General features: G+C 43.9%; 1 protein-coding gene across 9 annotated transcripts in view; it reads left to right on the top strand.

Annotated features, from left to right (window-relative positions):
• Positions 1-17,075, top strand: part of prdm16 (PR domain containing 16) — a 175,564-nt gene that overhangs the window by 145,348 nt on the left and 13,141 nt on the right. For 2 of the 9 annotated variants that reach the window (XM_056422495.1, XM_056422492.1), the window contains exons 4-10: positions 3,575-3,715; positions 9,159-9,261; positions 13,077-13,278; positions 13,417-13,564; positions 13,756-13,909; positions 14,479-16,123; positions 16,278-16,365. In XM_056422495.1, the coding sequence (XP_056278470.1) occupies positions 3,575-3,715; positions 9,159-9,261; positions 13,077-13,278; positions 13,417-13,564; positions 13,756-13,909; positions 14,479-16,123; positions 16,278-16,365 (2,481 nt within the window). Of the gene's footprint in view, positions 1-3,574; positions 3,716-6,675; positions 7,812-9,158; positions 9,262-13,076; positions 13,279-13,416; positions 13,583-13,755; positions 13,910-14,445; positions 16,124-16,277; positions 16,366-17,075 lie in introns of those variants that run through there. The other 7 variants (XM_056422489.1, XM_056422487.1, XM_056422493.1 and 4 more) reach the window with 6 other exon arrangements.

The raw sequence follows: 17,075 nt of genomic DNA, 5'->3' as shown, positions 1-17,075 counted from the left end.
CCGTGTGTATGTGTGTGTGTGTCTGCTCTCATGCGAGTCATTTTTTTATACTGCTTAATAAATAAAGTCATAGGTTAAAATGTTTTTTGTGGGTAGAAAATCTGTGATATAGAAGAGAATGAAAGTATGAATAACTAATATGTTTTCTCTTTGCTGGTATACTTCTCTTGAATCAGTACGACACTTTATTTCCACGGGTTTTGTACCAGGTAATAATACAATTGTTCTCTGGTGAGATAAAAGAACAACTACGTAAATCTCCTGAAATGTTTACAATAATCCTTCAGTAAACAAATAAACTGTGAGCTCACAATCACAACAAGTTCAGTAGGTCAACATTGGACCAGGAAATGTGATAGATGTTTACAATGGGCTGTTTGGGTAATAACATACTCACTGTTGGCCTTCATTACCACTTCCTAATAAGTTTGGCTAACTTTGGGGTTTGTTTAAACTGGTTTGATTGTATGATTGCCGATGTTTATTGCCCTATCAAAAATATTATTACAATTCTGCCGTATTCTCAGATTGCAGCTATTAACATGGTGAATTTCGTTATTTCTGATAGGAATAATTGCCAGAACTACACAAACGATGAAACGTTTTAATTGTTGGGAGATGGAAGGAGGTCGTGAGGTACGACTGCATTGGATCAGTAAAATGGCATTGTTATGGCCAGATGAATAGAATGAGAATGAGTCAATGCAAGGTGGTTCTAAACATTATTGTTAAACTATTGTGAAAAAAAATTCACTATAAAAATAGCATTCCCAATATCTTTGGTGTCACAGTTCCTGATTATATCCTCTTATCTGAAGAAGGAGAGAAAACTCAAGGGGAAAACTTGAGTTGCCCGTTTTGCTTTGTTTTGTTAAAACCCTTCGCTTTGCTCGTGGAGTTGTTGGTTTCCACCCGGGTCCTCCCACCGTGACGTAGGGAGGGGGGTAAAATGAAAAAGAAAGGTAAATAAACAAACAATCAGCCGTGGGCTTGTTCTGGCTCTCCTTCTCTGTTGCACCTCATTTGAAGCCTTATAAATCAGGCTTCCACCCGGAGACAGGGTGTTAGCAGGCCTCCCAGACAACACACACACACACACACATATGTTCCCATACAAAAACACACAGCACGCAGGTCTGCAGCTCATTAAGCCTCTGATCAGACCCTTGAGTGTGTGTGTGTGAGTGTGTGTGAGTGTGTGTAGCAGGAGGGGGTTACCAAGATGCATGTGTATGAATACTACCATGGCCAATACGTCGGCATGGTAGTATTCATACATGTGTGGTGGGTCAGTCTGTGCACTGTCGTGTTTCCCCACCTCCCTCCACACACCTATTCCCCCTAAAAAAAGAAATAATCCCAACTTGACTCCACCTGGATTTCAGTTTTTCCCCATGTGTTCATAAAACATGTACGATACCTGTCGCGGCTCCCCGGCAGTAAGCTGACAAGTGCACTCTGACTCCTCGGTCTGCAGAAAAGATATTGGGTGGAGTAGTAGGTGTTAGGAGAGGGTATGCCTGGTAAGTTTTCAGTGACTGTTTTCACGCATAAAATAAAGACCTGGACTCGATCAAGCAGATTGTTTAAGTTGCAAACTGGAAGCAGAAGTGGCAGAAGCTGTACACGTGGAGTGAGGAATGGATACGATTGAGTTTTTATTCAGGAGCTGTTCCACAGGGCATGATCTCATGCTTTGCTTCTGAATATCTCAATGTGAATTTCAGGAAATACATAACAGGAACTGATTTGTACAAACGGTCTATTTTGCCACTCTCACAATCAGCAAATGCATTAACATAAGCAGTAGCCACAGTTTTCATTTTTTATTTCCTGCCCCAACTGGCATTGTTATTTTACAAGCGACACATTTAGCGAGGAGGATAAACACCTCGGCTCAGAAGTGGAAACATTTCGGTCACCTCAAGATGTTCACTCATTTGCCTGAAACGGTTGCAGTATTTTTTCAAACGAGCACATGGCAGTTCGTCCACACCTCCAACCAGACCCGTTACATATTTACTCACCAAATTTGGCACCTGCACCCCCACCCACAAAAATACACCTTCTGCAAGCGCTCACACAAACAACAAGAACATGAGCATTCACACTTTACGAGCTGGGAAAAAAGAAACCACGAACATGCCTTTTAGAAAAGCAGCCAGTGAGCGAGGTTCACGAACTTTGCACATCTAAAAACGTCACAGGGTTTGTTGGTTCTTCTCCATCACACCTCAATTTCCTACAGCAGACATTTGACTGTGATTAGGAGCGCCGAGAGTCAAGCTAAAGGTCAGCTCTGGACTCGGGGCCCGGGCTGATTGGGAGTTGTAATTAGAGGAGTTGCTCTGTCTCTGGCCGGTTCTCCCCTGAGGATTCACACAGGCTCAGTATCACATGCGGTGCTGTGGCGAAATCGGAGCTTCACCCCCCCCCCCCCCCCCCGGCCAGGTCGAGAGGGTTGGGCCTGGGGGTTTCAGCCGAGCCGTCCCCAAATTCACAGAACCGCTGAAGTTCGTCACAGTACACGCAGAAATGGACTCAAAGGAGCGAAGAGTAGAAAGCAGCATGTATGGCCTTTTAAAAGGTATGCGTTCTCTTCACAGTCAGCAATTGTTGTCTGATATCGGTTCCTTTGGGAAATTCTCATCCTCTCATTGTCATCATTCATAATTTACAATTGTGGGAAGAATGAGGTTTTATATGCGGAAAGCATTGTTACTCCTTCCTGGTTTCCCCCTCGCTTTGTGCTCTGCAATAAACCCCTCTTCTCTTCTTCTCCTGCTCTTCCTCTTCCTCCTTCACCTCTACCTCCATCATTCTCTGTTAAAGCGGGTAACATGAAACCCGCTCTTAGAGTCTCAGGGGGACGTCGGGGTTACAAAGGGTGATCAATATGTGCCGGAGAAAGTCTTTAGACAAGTGAAAGAAGCCACGGTGTGTCCAGTCCCTCCTCCTCTCTCATCGTTTCCCCCTTTCCTCTCCTTGCTGTTGGGCATTGACAAGGTTAGGTGGTCCTAACACCCACGGACATGTTGCCTCTGCGTCTTAAAGTTGACTCCTGGAGCAGCTTTCTGAGGCCCTGATTAGACGGAGTGTTGTCTGCAGGTTGAAAACACGCGCCGCACCTCACTGCCTGTTATGTTGCGGGCATCGCGTAGTCTTTTCACTTTAGTTGTTGCTAGGCCACCACCAAATTAGCTTAATACAAACCATGAACTGTAAGCTACCTAATTATTGTTAGGATAGTTTAAATTAATGAAAACGACTTACACACTAATTTGCCTCCAGGCCTGCTGTTTTGTGTTCAGACCATTTGAACTGCGTTCAGTAAAGTCCTTTAGCTCCGGGTAGCCAGCAAGACTCACTAAAATAAGAAAATCGCTTGGCGCATCCAGTGTAAAAAATAAAATCTGTCTGATCAGGGCCTTGATGTGCACCTTAAAAATTTCATTTTTAACTGGCAATAAGCTCAGGAAAAGTCATTTATAGAAAGACACCAAGTGATTTGATAGTTGACGACCGCCTGTTGTTTTGTCCCTGTAGTCACGTCTGATCTGTTGCTCTCTGACAGGTGGTGGATGAGATGGGCAACGTCAAGTTTGCACTGGACACAGGCCCGGACGGCGCCAGCAGCAGCTGGCTCAAATACGTCCGCTCCGCCCCGTCATTTGAGGAGCAGAACCTCGCCGCCTGCCACCTCACCGGAGACCAGGTGAGGCAAAAAGGGGTGGGGTCATTCTTTCCCATCGGCTGAGATTTTACCACTGGGTGCATCGGTCTGAATGTGTGTTTGCATGCGTAAGTGTGTGTTTACAATTTGGTAACAAGCCGGTAGCTGTTAATGAACAAGGAATGGCACTACTGTCTGTGTGTGGCTGGGCCAGTGCTCTCTCTCTCTCTCTCTCTCGCTCTCTGCAGAAGCATAGGTAAGGCATGGGATACTTTTGGAAAGACGCCCAGCCAGTACCCATAAAAAACCCAACTGCTTAACTAGGCCCTAACCCCAACCCCATGCAATGTGTGTGCCGCTACTTACTACTGCAATATATTAGCATATATCAGTTTTTATTTAACCTGCAGAAGGTGCTTTTTTTCTGTCTTGCTTTTCTGACAGTTGAGTTCATTTCGGACTATTATGATAACTGACTGGGATGGACAAAAGAGATACCTCAAAAGGTGCAATGAGAATGACTTGTCAGTTCAAATCAAAGACAAAGACACAAACCATGAAAACATGGTGGAGGGACGACAGTAGCCAAATGCATCCAGATGACTTGCCTGTGTGTTTCCACATTCCTGTCACTCCACCCTTATTTGTTTCCTAATCCCTGCCTACATGGCTCTTTCCCCCTCCTGCCTCGGTCTCTAGCCGCCAGTTCCTCGCTGTCTTTGTCTCCTTTCTCTGTCCTCGTGTCTTGATCTGCCACCTGTCACTCTGTCACACCGGAGGGACAGGCTAGTGTGTCCATTTAAGCTTCAGACATTAAGCCTGACCGATAGAGAGAAAGAGAGCTTGGACCAAGAGAGAGAGAGGGAACACACAGGGGCCTCCGAGATTGACAAGCACCAATTGGCTGGCAACACCAACCCGCCTAATCCTTTTAAGATTTTCACATCAGTGCCCCCTGCCACTGCCACACAATGTCAAAGAAAGAATCAGGGCACCCGCGAAAATTGTGGAGAATTATCAGAGGCAGAGAGGCCACGTGCATGATTGTATTTGATGTGTTTTGCAGTTATTTGTACTTAGCGAACAGCTTTTCTGTTGTTTGCCTGACCAATTGTTTGGTGTAGTGGCTCACAGGTATGACCCTATCATTTATTTACTATAGGACACACACACACACACACACACACACACATACTCATACGTACACAGCCACTCAGTGCTGAAATGTATAATTTAACAGACTATTCAGTGATTTTTCTTCTTTTTTTTATCATCATGCACAATGCATGAGTTTATGGAAATATGTGCACATGGAGCAAATTCAAATGTGGGAAGTAACCTTCTAAAAGAAAGTGGATAATGTGTTTGTTTATTTGTTTGTCATTAATGATGTAAGATGAACAAATGTTTTCAAGATCATGCATAATTTAGATATTTATGGTCATGCAGTAATTTTGTTTTATTCAATATTTTTTTTCAATATACATCAGGTGCAAGAAATATGCTCTGGACAATTTAGATTAAATTGCTTTTGGCTTTTTATAAGCATTCCAATAAAGGACGTGTGTGTGTGTGTGTGTGTGTGTGTGTGTGTGTGTGTGTGTGTGTGTGTGTGTGTGTGTGTGTGTGTGTGTGTGTGTGTGTGTGTGTGTGTGTGTGTGTGTGTTTTCAGAATGGTGTACCAGTGTAGGCATTTACAGATGGTCAAAATATTTTCTGTTCTTCTTAATCATTTATCAAACACGCTCACGTCTCCAGTAATGGCAATATTCCTTAAATGATGGCCAAAGAGTGTGTGTCTAGGTGTGTGTGTCTAGGTGTGTGTGTGTGTGTGTGTGTGTATGTGTGTGTGTTCTAAAATCAAGCACGCACTTTTCTTTCTGTTAGTTTAATTCAGCATCTTCGGATCGACTCACAACAAAATCAAATAAATGAGCTGAGTAAATGTACCATGCAGATGTCAGTTTGTACATAGACTGACAATGAGATCAGAGAGGAGGTGAGTTACACGTGATCTTGACCTGGGGCAAAGACAGCATCTTCAAAAGATGGCACAAGCCACTTGATCTTCAATATTTAACTGTGTCCTTCAATATTGAGAAAGGCAATTATGAATACATTGTATTTTGAGAGAAGTAACACTTAAGGTTTCTTTGCATTTTACATATGGACCACGTGGGTCGGAACAGTATACTGACCAGTGTGGGCCTATATGCATGGTTTGGAAGAATACATGGGATGTGTAAATTGCCATAACAGTGTGCATCTCTGCGTGTGGGTGTCCGCCCTGTTAAATAGTTTCCAACAATCACCCAAAACCAGTGCATAAGTGAGGCCATTCAATAGTTCGAAGGCCAAGTCGCATACACTGAAGGAAACGGCTGAGAGAGCACAAGGGGTTGACATGTGTGTATATGTGTGTGTGTGTGGGGGGGGGGGGGGGGGGTAGTTGATGGGGGTTTGAAGAGAAGATGAACCTTGTCCACCTTCTTGTCAGTCCTTCATCTTTTGTGTTTTGGACTGGAGGCCTTTCCAACACTATGTGTGTGTGTGTGTGTGTGTGTGTGTGTGTGTGTGTGTGTGTGTGTGTGTGTGTGTGTGTGTGTGTGTGTGTGTGTGTGTGTGTGTGTGTGTGTGTGTGTGTGTGTGTGTGTGTGTGTGTGTGTGTGTGCGTGTTTGTGTGCATTTGCGTGTGTGTGTTCGAGGCCACAGTGGGGGATTATTGCGGGCCCTGCGGCTGGCAGTGATCGATGAGGCATCTGTCCCCTGAACACTGGACAGAGATGGAAAGAGGTCAAGACAGATCTGAGTGTGCAGGCCTTACTGTAGAAGACAAACAAACAAGCAAACAGAGATTCATAAAATATTCCAAATGCAGCACACAATTAAATATTTATTTGGAATGCAATAAAAATGTCCTCATTTATCCACTGTCTCAATAAAAAGAAGAAATAAATGTAAATGTTGCTGATATATATATATATATATATTACCTATTGTCCTGTCATCATGATGAGGAAGATATTAACACGCATTAACGTCACAAATTAAGTCATTAAAAAAATATTTAGATTGAAAAAATAGCAAGACAGATCTGAGTGTGCAGGCAAATAAAAATACATAAAGTACATAAAAATAGGGAAATTACTTAGATAGCATAATACGTTGATGTGAAAGTTTTTCTTCCACGCACATATTTTCCCGCTACACATATCATAACGAAAATCCAAATAATTGTATAAATAATGAATAGCTTTTGAAAATAATTTGTGCATGGAGAATAAAAAAATAAAACAGACTTTTATGTTTCGCAAAGTGTATTAAAATATCCCCTTTAAACATCTCACTTTAAATTAGGCCTCATATTCTGACCACAAATAAATCCAAACTTGACCTCGGAGTTGTGAAGAAGTGCTCTCTGGCGTATCGACGGCGGGCTGGACGGAATTGAACGAAATAAATGTTTCTGCATTTTAATCAAACTTAATTCAAGAAGAAGAAAAAAAATGCCGACGAAGGCGAAACATGTATGTGCTTATGTCCGCGTGCGCGCGCTTTCCCCGTGCGTTTGAGCGTGATAGATGGACAGATAGAGTGAGTGCAAGTCTGTCAGGTTGCTTTATCCATTATTTACATCAATAACAAATTTATCAAGCGGCCCGAGCGACGGCTGGGATCGGAGATGCGGGGAGGGGTCTGCGCCGCAGATCCCTCAATCCTTTTGGCTGGAGATAAGACGAGGAGGAGTGGCCGACGGGTAACCGAGAGAGCACCGAGGGGCAATAGGGAATCACTAATGAGAGAGAGAGAGAGGCTCAGGAAGAGAGCGAGAGAGAGAGAGAGAAAGAGAGGGGGGGCTCATCATCATCAAAGACGCGCTCGCTGACTAGATTAGAGAGTAGCCCAGCAGAGGAGCGCCGGGCTTCATCCAGCCACAGCGAGAGAGATCACCGACCATCAGCCGCGCGCGACCTCCTCTCGCCGGCCCTGTCCGTTGCAGCGCTCCGCTCCCTCCTCCGGTACACCGACTATGGGTTGCGTCGCCAACTCCACCGGGACCGAAGTGCTCCTGCAACTGGAGGCGCTCCGCAGCGCCGCGCAACTTTCGCAACTCCTCCGTCTCTCCGAGAAAAGAAAGGTCAGACCGAAACAACGCCGAGAGGCGGCCGCGGCCACTGTGTGCAGTCTGATGGTTGTAAATACTTAGCCTGTATTAATAACTATTACAATTATTATTATTATAAAACGCGATATTTTCATTGATTTGTTGGCCTTTTCTCCTTCTCGTTTTAAGAGCGTTAAGTCTTGGAAGTTGTAGTTTCACCAGCCTCTCTCCGTGTGTGCGTGCGTGTGTTTGTGTGTGTTTGTGTGTATGTGTGTGTGCGTGCGTGTGTTGTGTGCGTGCTCTACCTTTCTTGTTGTGATGACACCGTTCAGTTGGTGCAGAGCGCCCCCTCGTGTTGAGAGATCACATCTTCTGTTTGCGCCTTGAAGTGCGGCTGCGGTGGTTTCTGGGTTTATTGGGATGCGTGAACACAGCTGTGAGAATATTGTTTCGATTAGAAAAGTATTCACGTTAATCATAATACATTCCAATGAATTTTCCTTAGACTATCATAGCTGTACACTTAGGTGGGTGAACGGATTGTTGACATGTGAGATACTTGATCAGGTCTCGGCTCGGAATGGCCTCGAATAGCCATTATTTCTAATTCTTCCGTTTTTCTTATCTTTACATAGCAATAAAATAACTCATTATCCAGCAGTAATTTCTGCCTGATCACACACGTTAAATTAAGTTGATATAATAAATAGTTTGCCGTTACAGAGCCGACATGTCCCGCTGTGCTGCAGATGAAAATGACAAATGCAACCGAGCAGCTGAGCTGTTCCATGTTTATTTTCGTTTGTGCAACTTTCTGACTGTTTACAATAATTACAGCTCTATTTGCATTCGTCTGGATTTATTTTAAATGTTCACTCTTTTTAAAATATTTGGGTAATTATTCGCGTAATTCTATTTTTGATTTATTTGAAGTGTCTCTTTAGGAAGGGACATTTTATTTAATTTGTTTCTATCATTTAGTTCATTTGAGCTTGCACTTTGAGTGTATGCAGAAGGAAACGCACCATTGTCTTGTATCATAAAATAACCCCCTGACGGCGAGAATTAAATTAGTATGCTGACAAAGAATTTGTGAAATATTGCAAACAAAAATGTCTCTTTTTGGATAATTTATCTTATTTTAAACATTCATGCCGTCTTCATTTCCTAATAACGACCATGTTAATATGCTTATATGATCAATGCCAGCAGCAGGTCCTTTCTTTACCTGCATGTGATCATAAATATGTCGGGGTCCAGGCTTATTAATTCCACGTTGACCTTAAGTTAAAGTCTCTCTCTCTCTCTCTCTCCCTCCCTCCCTCTCTCTCGCTCTCTCTCTCTCTCTCTCTCTCTCTCTCTCTCCCTCCCTCCCCTCAGATTTATTATAAAGCCGTCCGGGACATTGAAGCAGGGGAGGAGCTCCTAGTGTATATGAAGGACGGCATTTTCCCCGAAGGATCCATGGCACCCAACCTCCAAGGTAAGATTAATGCGCGTCATTAGCGCACGTTTTAAACAAACTCCAACCTGCATCCTGTGCTGCGTTCACGGCCAACACACCTGATAACCTCGCTAATGTGACGGGGGAAATGACACTCTCTCTCTCTCTCTCTCTCTCTCTCTCTCTCTCTCTCTCTCTCTCTCTCTCTCTCTCTCTCTCTCGCTCTCTCTTCCTCAAGAAATATGAATTATTCGAATCATACATTTTCAGGATATAATTAAATCCCGGATCTGGTAGAAGACGTTTTTGGACGACCTGTCATTGATAGAATTGGCCTGCCAATAATGAAGGCTCCTCGTAAGAGTCTTGTCTGAATTGTGCCATACAACGCTGCGATGTAATGGGTCTCGTTGCCTGTAAGACTCTATTAGGGCGTCAATTGGCACTTGTCATATTCCATCTTTCCGTGAGGAGAAATGTTCTCCTCACGGAAACCCATGGATCAAGCAGATATTATTAGGAAGTCATATAAGAACACTTTATATGGGAGCACTCAGGACCTTTGAACCGAAAGTTTGGAATAATATTTGTCACATTTCAGCCAAAGAATAATGCTAATAATTATATATTATTATTCACATAGCCAGCCTAGGTTTTAGTGGCCATTAGGCCGACGTAGAATCAGACGCATGCGTGGATTGGCCCCGCGTCCCGAAGAAAAAAGAAGAAAAGTTGATCAAACCTCTCATGCCTTATTTTAGTGGTACTTTTAATATTCCTGTTTAATACGACTGCACATGTAGAGTAGCCTATTGTTAAATCATTTAAAATATACAAGATGATTGAACCTGGCAGCCTAAAATATGTATTTTTTATTAAGCCAGTCTTTAAACACGTGTTTTTATTGAGACGTGTAAAATAGTTAGCAAATTACAATTTATATAGAAATGGAAAAAAATTCCTTGTCACTTATAAAATAAATAATTCATCCTTTATATCTACAAATTTACGTTTTATTTTGATCTTTGCTTTCTGTTTTACCTCTAAAATCTGCGAGATCTTGTGTGTTAAATGCTCCGCTACACCTTGCTGAACACGGATGTCTGCATCTAGTATACAGGCCTATGGATCACATTTCAAAGTGTGTCACATGTTTAGGTGCTGTCAGCCCCCACCTCCCCTTTGAGTGGGTAACCTCATTCACTGAAGGCTACATTTGTTTTAACCATGCATGCCTCAGACGTCAGACTGAATATATCCAATACTTTATCTCATAATCTGGTTTGGACAGCTATTCACTGTCGATCAGGGCTTTTCTTTCAGAGTTCACTTAAGCGGAAAAGAGGCCGTAGTTCCGCTGTATTTCTTAAAACATCTTGGACTTATTGTGGTGAAATGCTGTTGTCAGGTAAAATTGTTGTGTTATGTTTCCAGTCTTTCTGGAACCATGGATGAAAACGTACTTGTCGCTGACTATAAACTGGTCAAGTGAGAACAAGATGTTCGTCAAATGTTCTGCAGTTCACTGGGTTTTTCCCTGTGTGATGCACAGTTTATGCACGAATCTCCATGCCAAGGACACGAGAGGGAACAGAAGCTCAGAGCAAACTTGATTATTGAAAAGAAGCAGATTGGCATGTGGGGAGACTTGTACATTATTTGTTCAATTCCTCTCTTTGTGTAGGCCAATACATGCGAAATATAGAGAGAGGGAGGCCGACAGAGTAAAAGGAGATACTACACCTGCCAGAATGTGTGTATCAGAGCCAAAGTATGTGGTGCGAGAGGGACAAAGGCAGACGGGGGGGAAACAATGAAGTGTAACAGTTTGTCTCCTGTTCCAGTATTTTTATTTGTGAGTGAGAAAGAGAGTAAAGCAGAAAGAGAGAGGGACAAAGAGAGACCGTCAAAGTCCAGCTACTGAAAGGATGATGTCTGTTTTGTCTCCATGTGTGTGTGTGTGTGTGTGTGTGTGTGTGTGTGTGTGTGTGTGTGTGTGTGTGTGTGTGTGTGTGTGTGTGTGAGAGAGAGAGGAGAGAGAGAGAGAGAGAGAAAGGTAGCACGGCTGAGTGGGAGCTCGGCAGTGCAGCCCTGCTCTCTGTGTCTGGCTTATCGGAGAAGGAATTTGAAGTAGAGGACTTGAGGAGTCCCCTGAGACCTCACCCATGCTCCCAGATTAGCTGTTAAACTGCACATAATTGTGCTTCCCTTCGTCTCCCAGAGAGCTATTAGTCTCCCCTTTATACCCCCCACCCCTCCCCACCCGCCCAGACCAGACTTAACACATGCAAGCACCTTCATGTACGAGTCATCCTCATCGAGACACGCCGAGGCTCATGCACACCTGAGTATCCGCGCGGGGATGTTGTGCCGTTTGTAATTCGGCAAAAAGTTGTGTGAACAAACATATTCTGGGCTAAAAGGCGACAGACTAAGGTGTCTGAGGGCTGAGATGTTTGCGCTCCAGAGCAAATGCTCCCCATGAAATATGTGCGCACTGATGTCAAAGTGAGTGCGTTAGTTGAGCATTTAAGCTCAGCGTAATGGCCCATTGACCAGAAGGTCATTTATCCTTCTCCCCAAGGTTAGACACATTGCTGCTGCTACGCTAATGCCCTTTTAATGTGCCCAAGAAGTTCCAGCTGGATAAACGGTCACATGCAGTAGAAAACAGGTGAGCCTTGCACTGTAAGTCATTTTGGATAAACTCATTTAGTGCAGCCTGAAATGATGGATTGGTGTGCATGGCGTGTTGGGATACCTGGGGGGCCGACTCAGTCGTTGGCTGCTTGGGTCATGGCAAAGAGGGTATGGCAGGTTGGCGCTGTAATCACCACGGGGGTTGGCGCCGCCGTGCCCCTGCTTACCTCTGTTCCTTGTGGCTCATTCTTTTTGGAAAGCATTCATGTCAACACACACACACTCACACACACGCACACACACACACACATTAATGGCCATGCACGGAGACTCTCCGCTGGGTTTCCCCTGAGCTGTTGAACTTGGCATCTGACTCAGGAACTTGCTATTGAAAAAGCTGGCCCGAGTTGTATGTATTTGACCTTGGTGGTGAGAAGTATTGTAAAGGTTATCAACATGGAAGGGAAGACCAGCCCTATGGTTTCCCTTGTGGGCTATTACACCTACAGTCTCAAGCAAACACTTGCTTTAACAAGCAATTCACTGGGTTAATGAGGGCTACATTTCACTGCTAATTGATTTTCATTTTATGGGAAAGTCAATTGCAGGATTGTTGCTTTTATCATTTGAATAGGACTCTTTTTAGCTGTAACTAACACAGATAATATATTTCCTTTTTTTATATATATATATATATATACTGCTCCATAATTGGTTTTGCATTGTCAGAAGATTAGTTTATAAATAATAGGCTGCAAAGCAGCACTTTATTGGTTCTTTGTGCACAGCAAGGTTTGGTCTTGACTCCCATAACGTGTAAACATTTATGTTTGCTTATATGAAAACTCAGCTCTGTCAATGCTGTGAATTGTCTCAGTAGCTGCCGAAAATGTTGATACATTTATTGGACCTAATATATAAAAAAGTACCTTTGACCTGCTCCTGAAGATAAAATTAGTTATTCCAAGTTATGTTTGTTTTTACTTTATATAGCCTTTTTCGTTGTTGTTTTTTAGATAAATATTTGAACAATATATTTGTATCCTGCTGCCCAGGATTATACATGAGACATGAAAACCAGTTTTGACGACAGGAATAAATAAGGGATTTAGTAGTTTATTTAATTGTTTATAGGTAGATTTGGCAGAATTTAAATGGGAATTCTATATCTGAGGAAGCTTATTATGTGAACATTTGTTTTTGTGTATCTGCAGATGAGCAGATGTACCGCTGCGAAGACTGCGATGAGCTGTTCTCCTCAACACTGGAGCTGCGGCGGCACCAGAAGTATTCATGCTCCAGTACCGGCTCCATCTTCGACACACTGAGAGAGGATTTCAAACAGGAGCGGGAGGACAGCGACGAGCCCGTCCACGAATGTAAAGACTGTGAGAAGATTTTCCCAAATGAGTACAGGTACGCAGACGCATGATAAGAATTCCTACCACACTTTAGTACTTTAGATGCACACATTCAACCCAGTCCATTTATCCTACAGTTGGGACTTGTAGGATGTATTGATTTCACTGATGGTTTTGTGCTCTCTTTATGAAGTCTGGGCCAACATATGATAGTCCATACAGAGGAGAGGGAGTACAAGTGTGACCAGTGCCCCAAAGCCTTCAACTGGAAGTCCAACCTCATCCGTCACCAGATGTCACATGATAGTGGCAAGCGCTTTGAGTGTGAAAACTGTGATAAGGTACAGCATACCCGACACGTAAGTTGTACACAAACACACAGGCTTTATCTTCAGAAATTCTGCTGGTCTTTTTTTTTAGGCTTCATTCATAATGGCACTGGATATAGATTAAAACATTGTAAAAGAACAGCATTTTAGCATTGTTCATTTTAGCGTGCATTGTATTTTCATACTCTTATTTTGAATTCCAGGTGTTCACAGATCCCAGCAACCTGCAGCGTCACATCCGCTCGCAGCACGTGGGGGCACGTGCTCACACATGCCCCGAGTGTGGCAAGACTTTTGCCACCTCGTCAGGCCTCAAGCAGCATAAGCACATCCACAGCAGTGTCAAACCCTTTATCTGTGAGTGAGAGCTTTCAAAGTTAATGACTGCCACATTCTTAACTGTTCATTTATTTTAGACTTATTACTTCATCTACGTTTTAATCCTGTTTCAATCGTTTTAACCAAGCATACAGTTCCATGGATCGTATTTCTATTGCATTTGATACTGAAATAATGCATTTGACCTGTTTACATACTCTTTTTTCCCAGAAAAAAACTTTGATATATCGTTTATATGAGTTTGGAATACGACTATAATATTAATAATAATTTTAAAAAGCTAAAATCATTACATTATATTTATTATGGATCTAAAACCAGTTTCATGCTCTTTTTTAAGGTAATTGTATGTCAATATGTGTTGTGTTCTTTCTTGCATGTGTTCAGTTATTATTGTAAAATACATACAATGTAGAAACAGTTGTTTATGAACAATTTGGTAGTTTCAATTTGCAAAGTGATTAGTTTTTCATCATCAGTTTCCATTCAGATGTATGTTTTGCTATTGATTTGGTATCCAAAGTTAGAGACAGTGTTAAAATGGGTTTAACCAGGCCCTGATGGGCTGCCTCTATTTGCTCCCCCAGGCGAGGTGTGCCACAAATCCTACACCCAGTTCTCCAACCTCTGCCGCCACAAGCGTATGCATGCTGACTGCCGTACCCAGATCAAGTGTAAAGACTGTGGGCAGTTGTTCAGCACTACCTCCTCCCTCAACAAGCATCGCCGCTTCTGTGAGGGCAAAAACCATTATGGCTCTCCAGCAGGGATGTTCAACCCTGGCATCCCCTTGAGCTCAAGCCCCATCATGGCCAAGGTCAAGTCCCATCATCCCCACCTTCAAGGTCTAAACCACTCAGGTCTAGGCTTCACTGACTACTTTCCCTCCCGATCTCACCCTCATGCTGGCTTGCCCTTCTCCCCTGGAGCTCATGGCTTCCCATCCCTACCTCATGGTTTCCCAGGTATCTTTTCCCCATCACTGTATCCGAGACCACCTTTATTGCCAGCTAGCTCCTTGCTAAGGAGCCCACTGGGCGGCGGCAGTCAGGAGGTGAAATTGCCTCGAAGTCTCCTAGATGCCCCTCCACTGTCACTGGTTAGCTCCACAAACACCAATGGAGGAAACAGTTTGAATCCGCTGGAAGTCAAAGAAAAAGAGAACAAACTGGATTTGTCTTCTGGAGAAGCCAAGCCAAGATCTAAGATGGTGGACTTGTCTGACGGTAGTGACCTTGAAGACGTTAATACCACAAGTGGGACAGATTTGGACACCACCACTGGTACTGCTTCAGGGGATGGTTCTGACCTGGAGAGCGATGGAGAGAGTGAACGTGAGCGAAGTGGCAAAAGAAGGAAGCCGTCTGGAGCCATATCAAGTCAAGAAGGCCACCAGTTAGAAGACCCAGACAGTGCGTTGATATCAGCTGTGTCTAGTTCTAGAAACTTTGCTTTTGATCGTCCCTTTCAGTTTTCTGCACCATCCCAGCACTCCTTCTTCCCTCCACCTGATGAGCAAGCCCTCCCACCCACCCACACAAATGCCAATGCAGCAACAACAGATTCCATCAAAGCCATCGCCTCGATTGCTGAGAAATACTTTGGTCCAGGTTTGATTGGTCTCCATCAGGAGAAGAAGATGGGTCCATTGCCTTACCATTCCATGTTTCCCTTCCAATTTCTGCCCAACTTCCACAACTCCCTCTATCCCTTCAGCGCTGATCGAGGTGTCCTCAATCCCAGCATGTTCTTTAAAGCAGAGCCCAAGTCACCTCACGAGCAGCTGCACAAGATGGTGTCTGGTGTACCGCGAGCTCCTGCTCCTACAGGAGAGTCACCATTTGATCTCACCGCAAAGACCAAGGAGACCAAGTTGGCTCATCCGACCCCAACAAATCCCTCAAAACCCAAAAGTAGTTCGGGGAGCAGTGGTGGACCTTTGGCAATACCTAGCGGTGAAGAACAGCCGTTGGACCTGAGCATTGGCGGCCGGAGCCGAGGAGGTCATAATGGTGTGGTGGCTGAGCCACAAAATAGAAAGAACCACATCTTTGGAGTTGGAAAGGGGGTCTCCATCAAGGACGAAATCCCAGCTGGGTTTCCACTGTCCCATTCCCAGTCATTGCACCACGCAGCCATCGCCCAGCACCAGCACCAACACGCACAGCCACATCAGCCGCCACCTCTGCACTACGCCAAGCCCTCCGCGTTCTTCATGGACCCCATATACAGGTATTTTATCCCTGATTAGACCAGAAACTGCTATTACCACATGCGCAACCAAATCGGTTTGATGTTCACACATTGAAGCTGTTCGGTGTGTGGTATGAGGTTGTAGATGAACTCTGACCTTCGTACGTAACCCTCTGCCTTGTTGTTGGTCTAGCAGGGTGGAGAAGAGGAAGCTACTCGACCCCGTCGGAGCTCTGAAGGAGAAATTCCTCAGACCCTCACCGCCACTCTTTCATCCACAGGTAGGTTTACCGCACGACCGCACAGACACATTTAAAATCTAGGAAGATTGATTCAATCTTAAGTAGAAAAAGTAAAAAGTACATTAACTTTGAACAAGAACGACAGCAAGGAGTACCAAACCGGGGGAATTGACCTCCAGTTATTGCATACAGGCTGATTATTCTCAGATACAATCGACTATTATTTGCAAACCATGTATTATGTGAAAATACCTCAGTCCTGCCTCCCACGCTGCTGCAACCTGAATTGATAGGGCCCTATGCACCATCATTCCACAGTGTTGATGTTTTGTTTCTCAAGGGTTCTCTATGATTTCTTCCTTTGTTTACTGAATGGCGCCTGTGTACCTCGTCACTTCTACCTTTTTCAGAAGACACAGTCTGTTTTCGCAGCCCCTTTGATAATCAGTCACATTGTTCGACTGTCCCCAGACCCTCCCTACATCTACACGTCTTGATTACTAGGAATGATAGTATTAATAAAAGAGAGAATAATAACCGTTTGAATTGTAACAGACTGCCTCTCTTGGCCCCGCTAATCTTAGTTGTGGCATTGTTTCATGCGCTGGGAGCCCACAGGCCAGCTAATAACTCAACCCCCTCCAATTTCTTTCTCTGTGGCTGGCTGGCTAGATAATAGCACCGTGTCCATCAAGGACATCCTGTGTTTGTCTCCAGGAGAATGGGGGGCTCTCGTTGGGGAAACTGTT

This window comes from Pseudoliparis swirei, chromosome 9 (assembly GCF_029220125.1).
Source record: "Pseudoliparis swirei isolate HS2019 ecotype Mariana Trench chromosome 9, NWPU_hadal_v1, whole genome shotgun sequence".
Lineage (NCBI taxonomy): Eukaryota > Metazoa > Chordata > Actinopteri > Perciformes > Liparidae > Pseudoliparis > Pseudoliparis swirei.
Note: the sequence above shows the minus strand (reverse complement) of the source record. Positions and strands in the feature narration are given on the sequence as shown.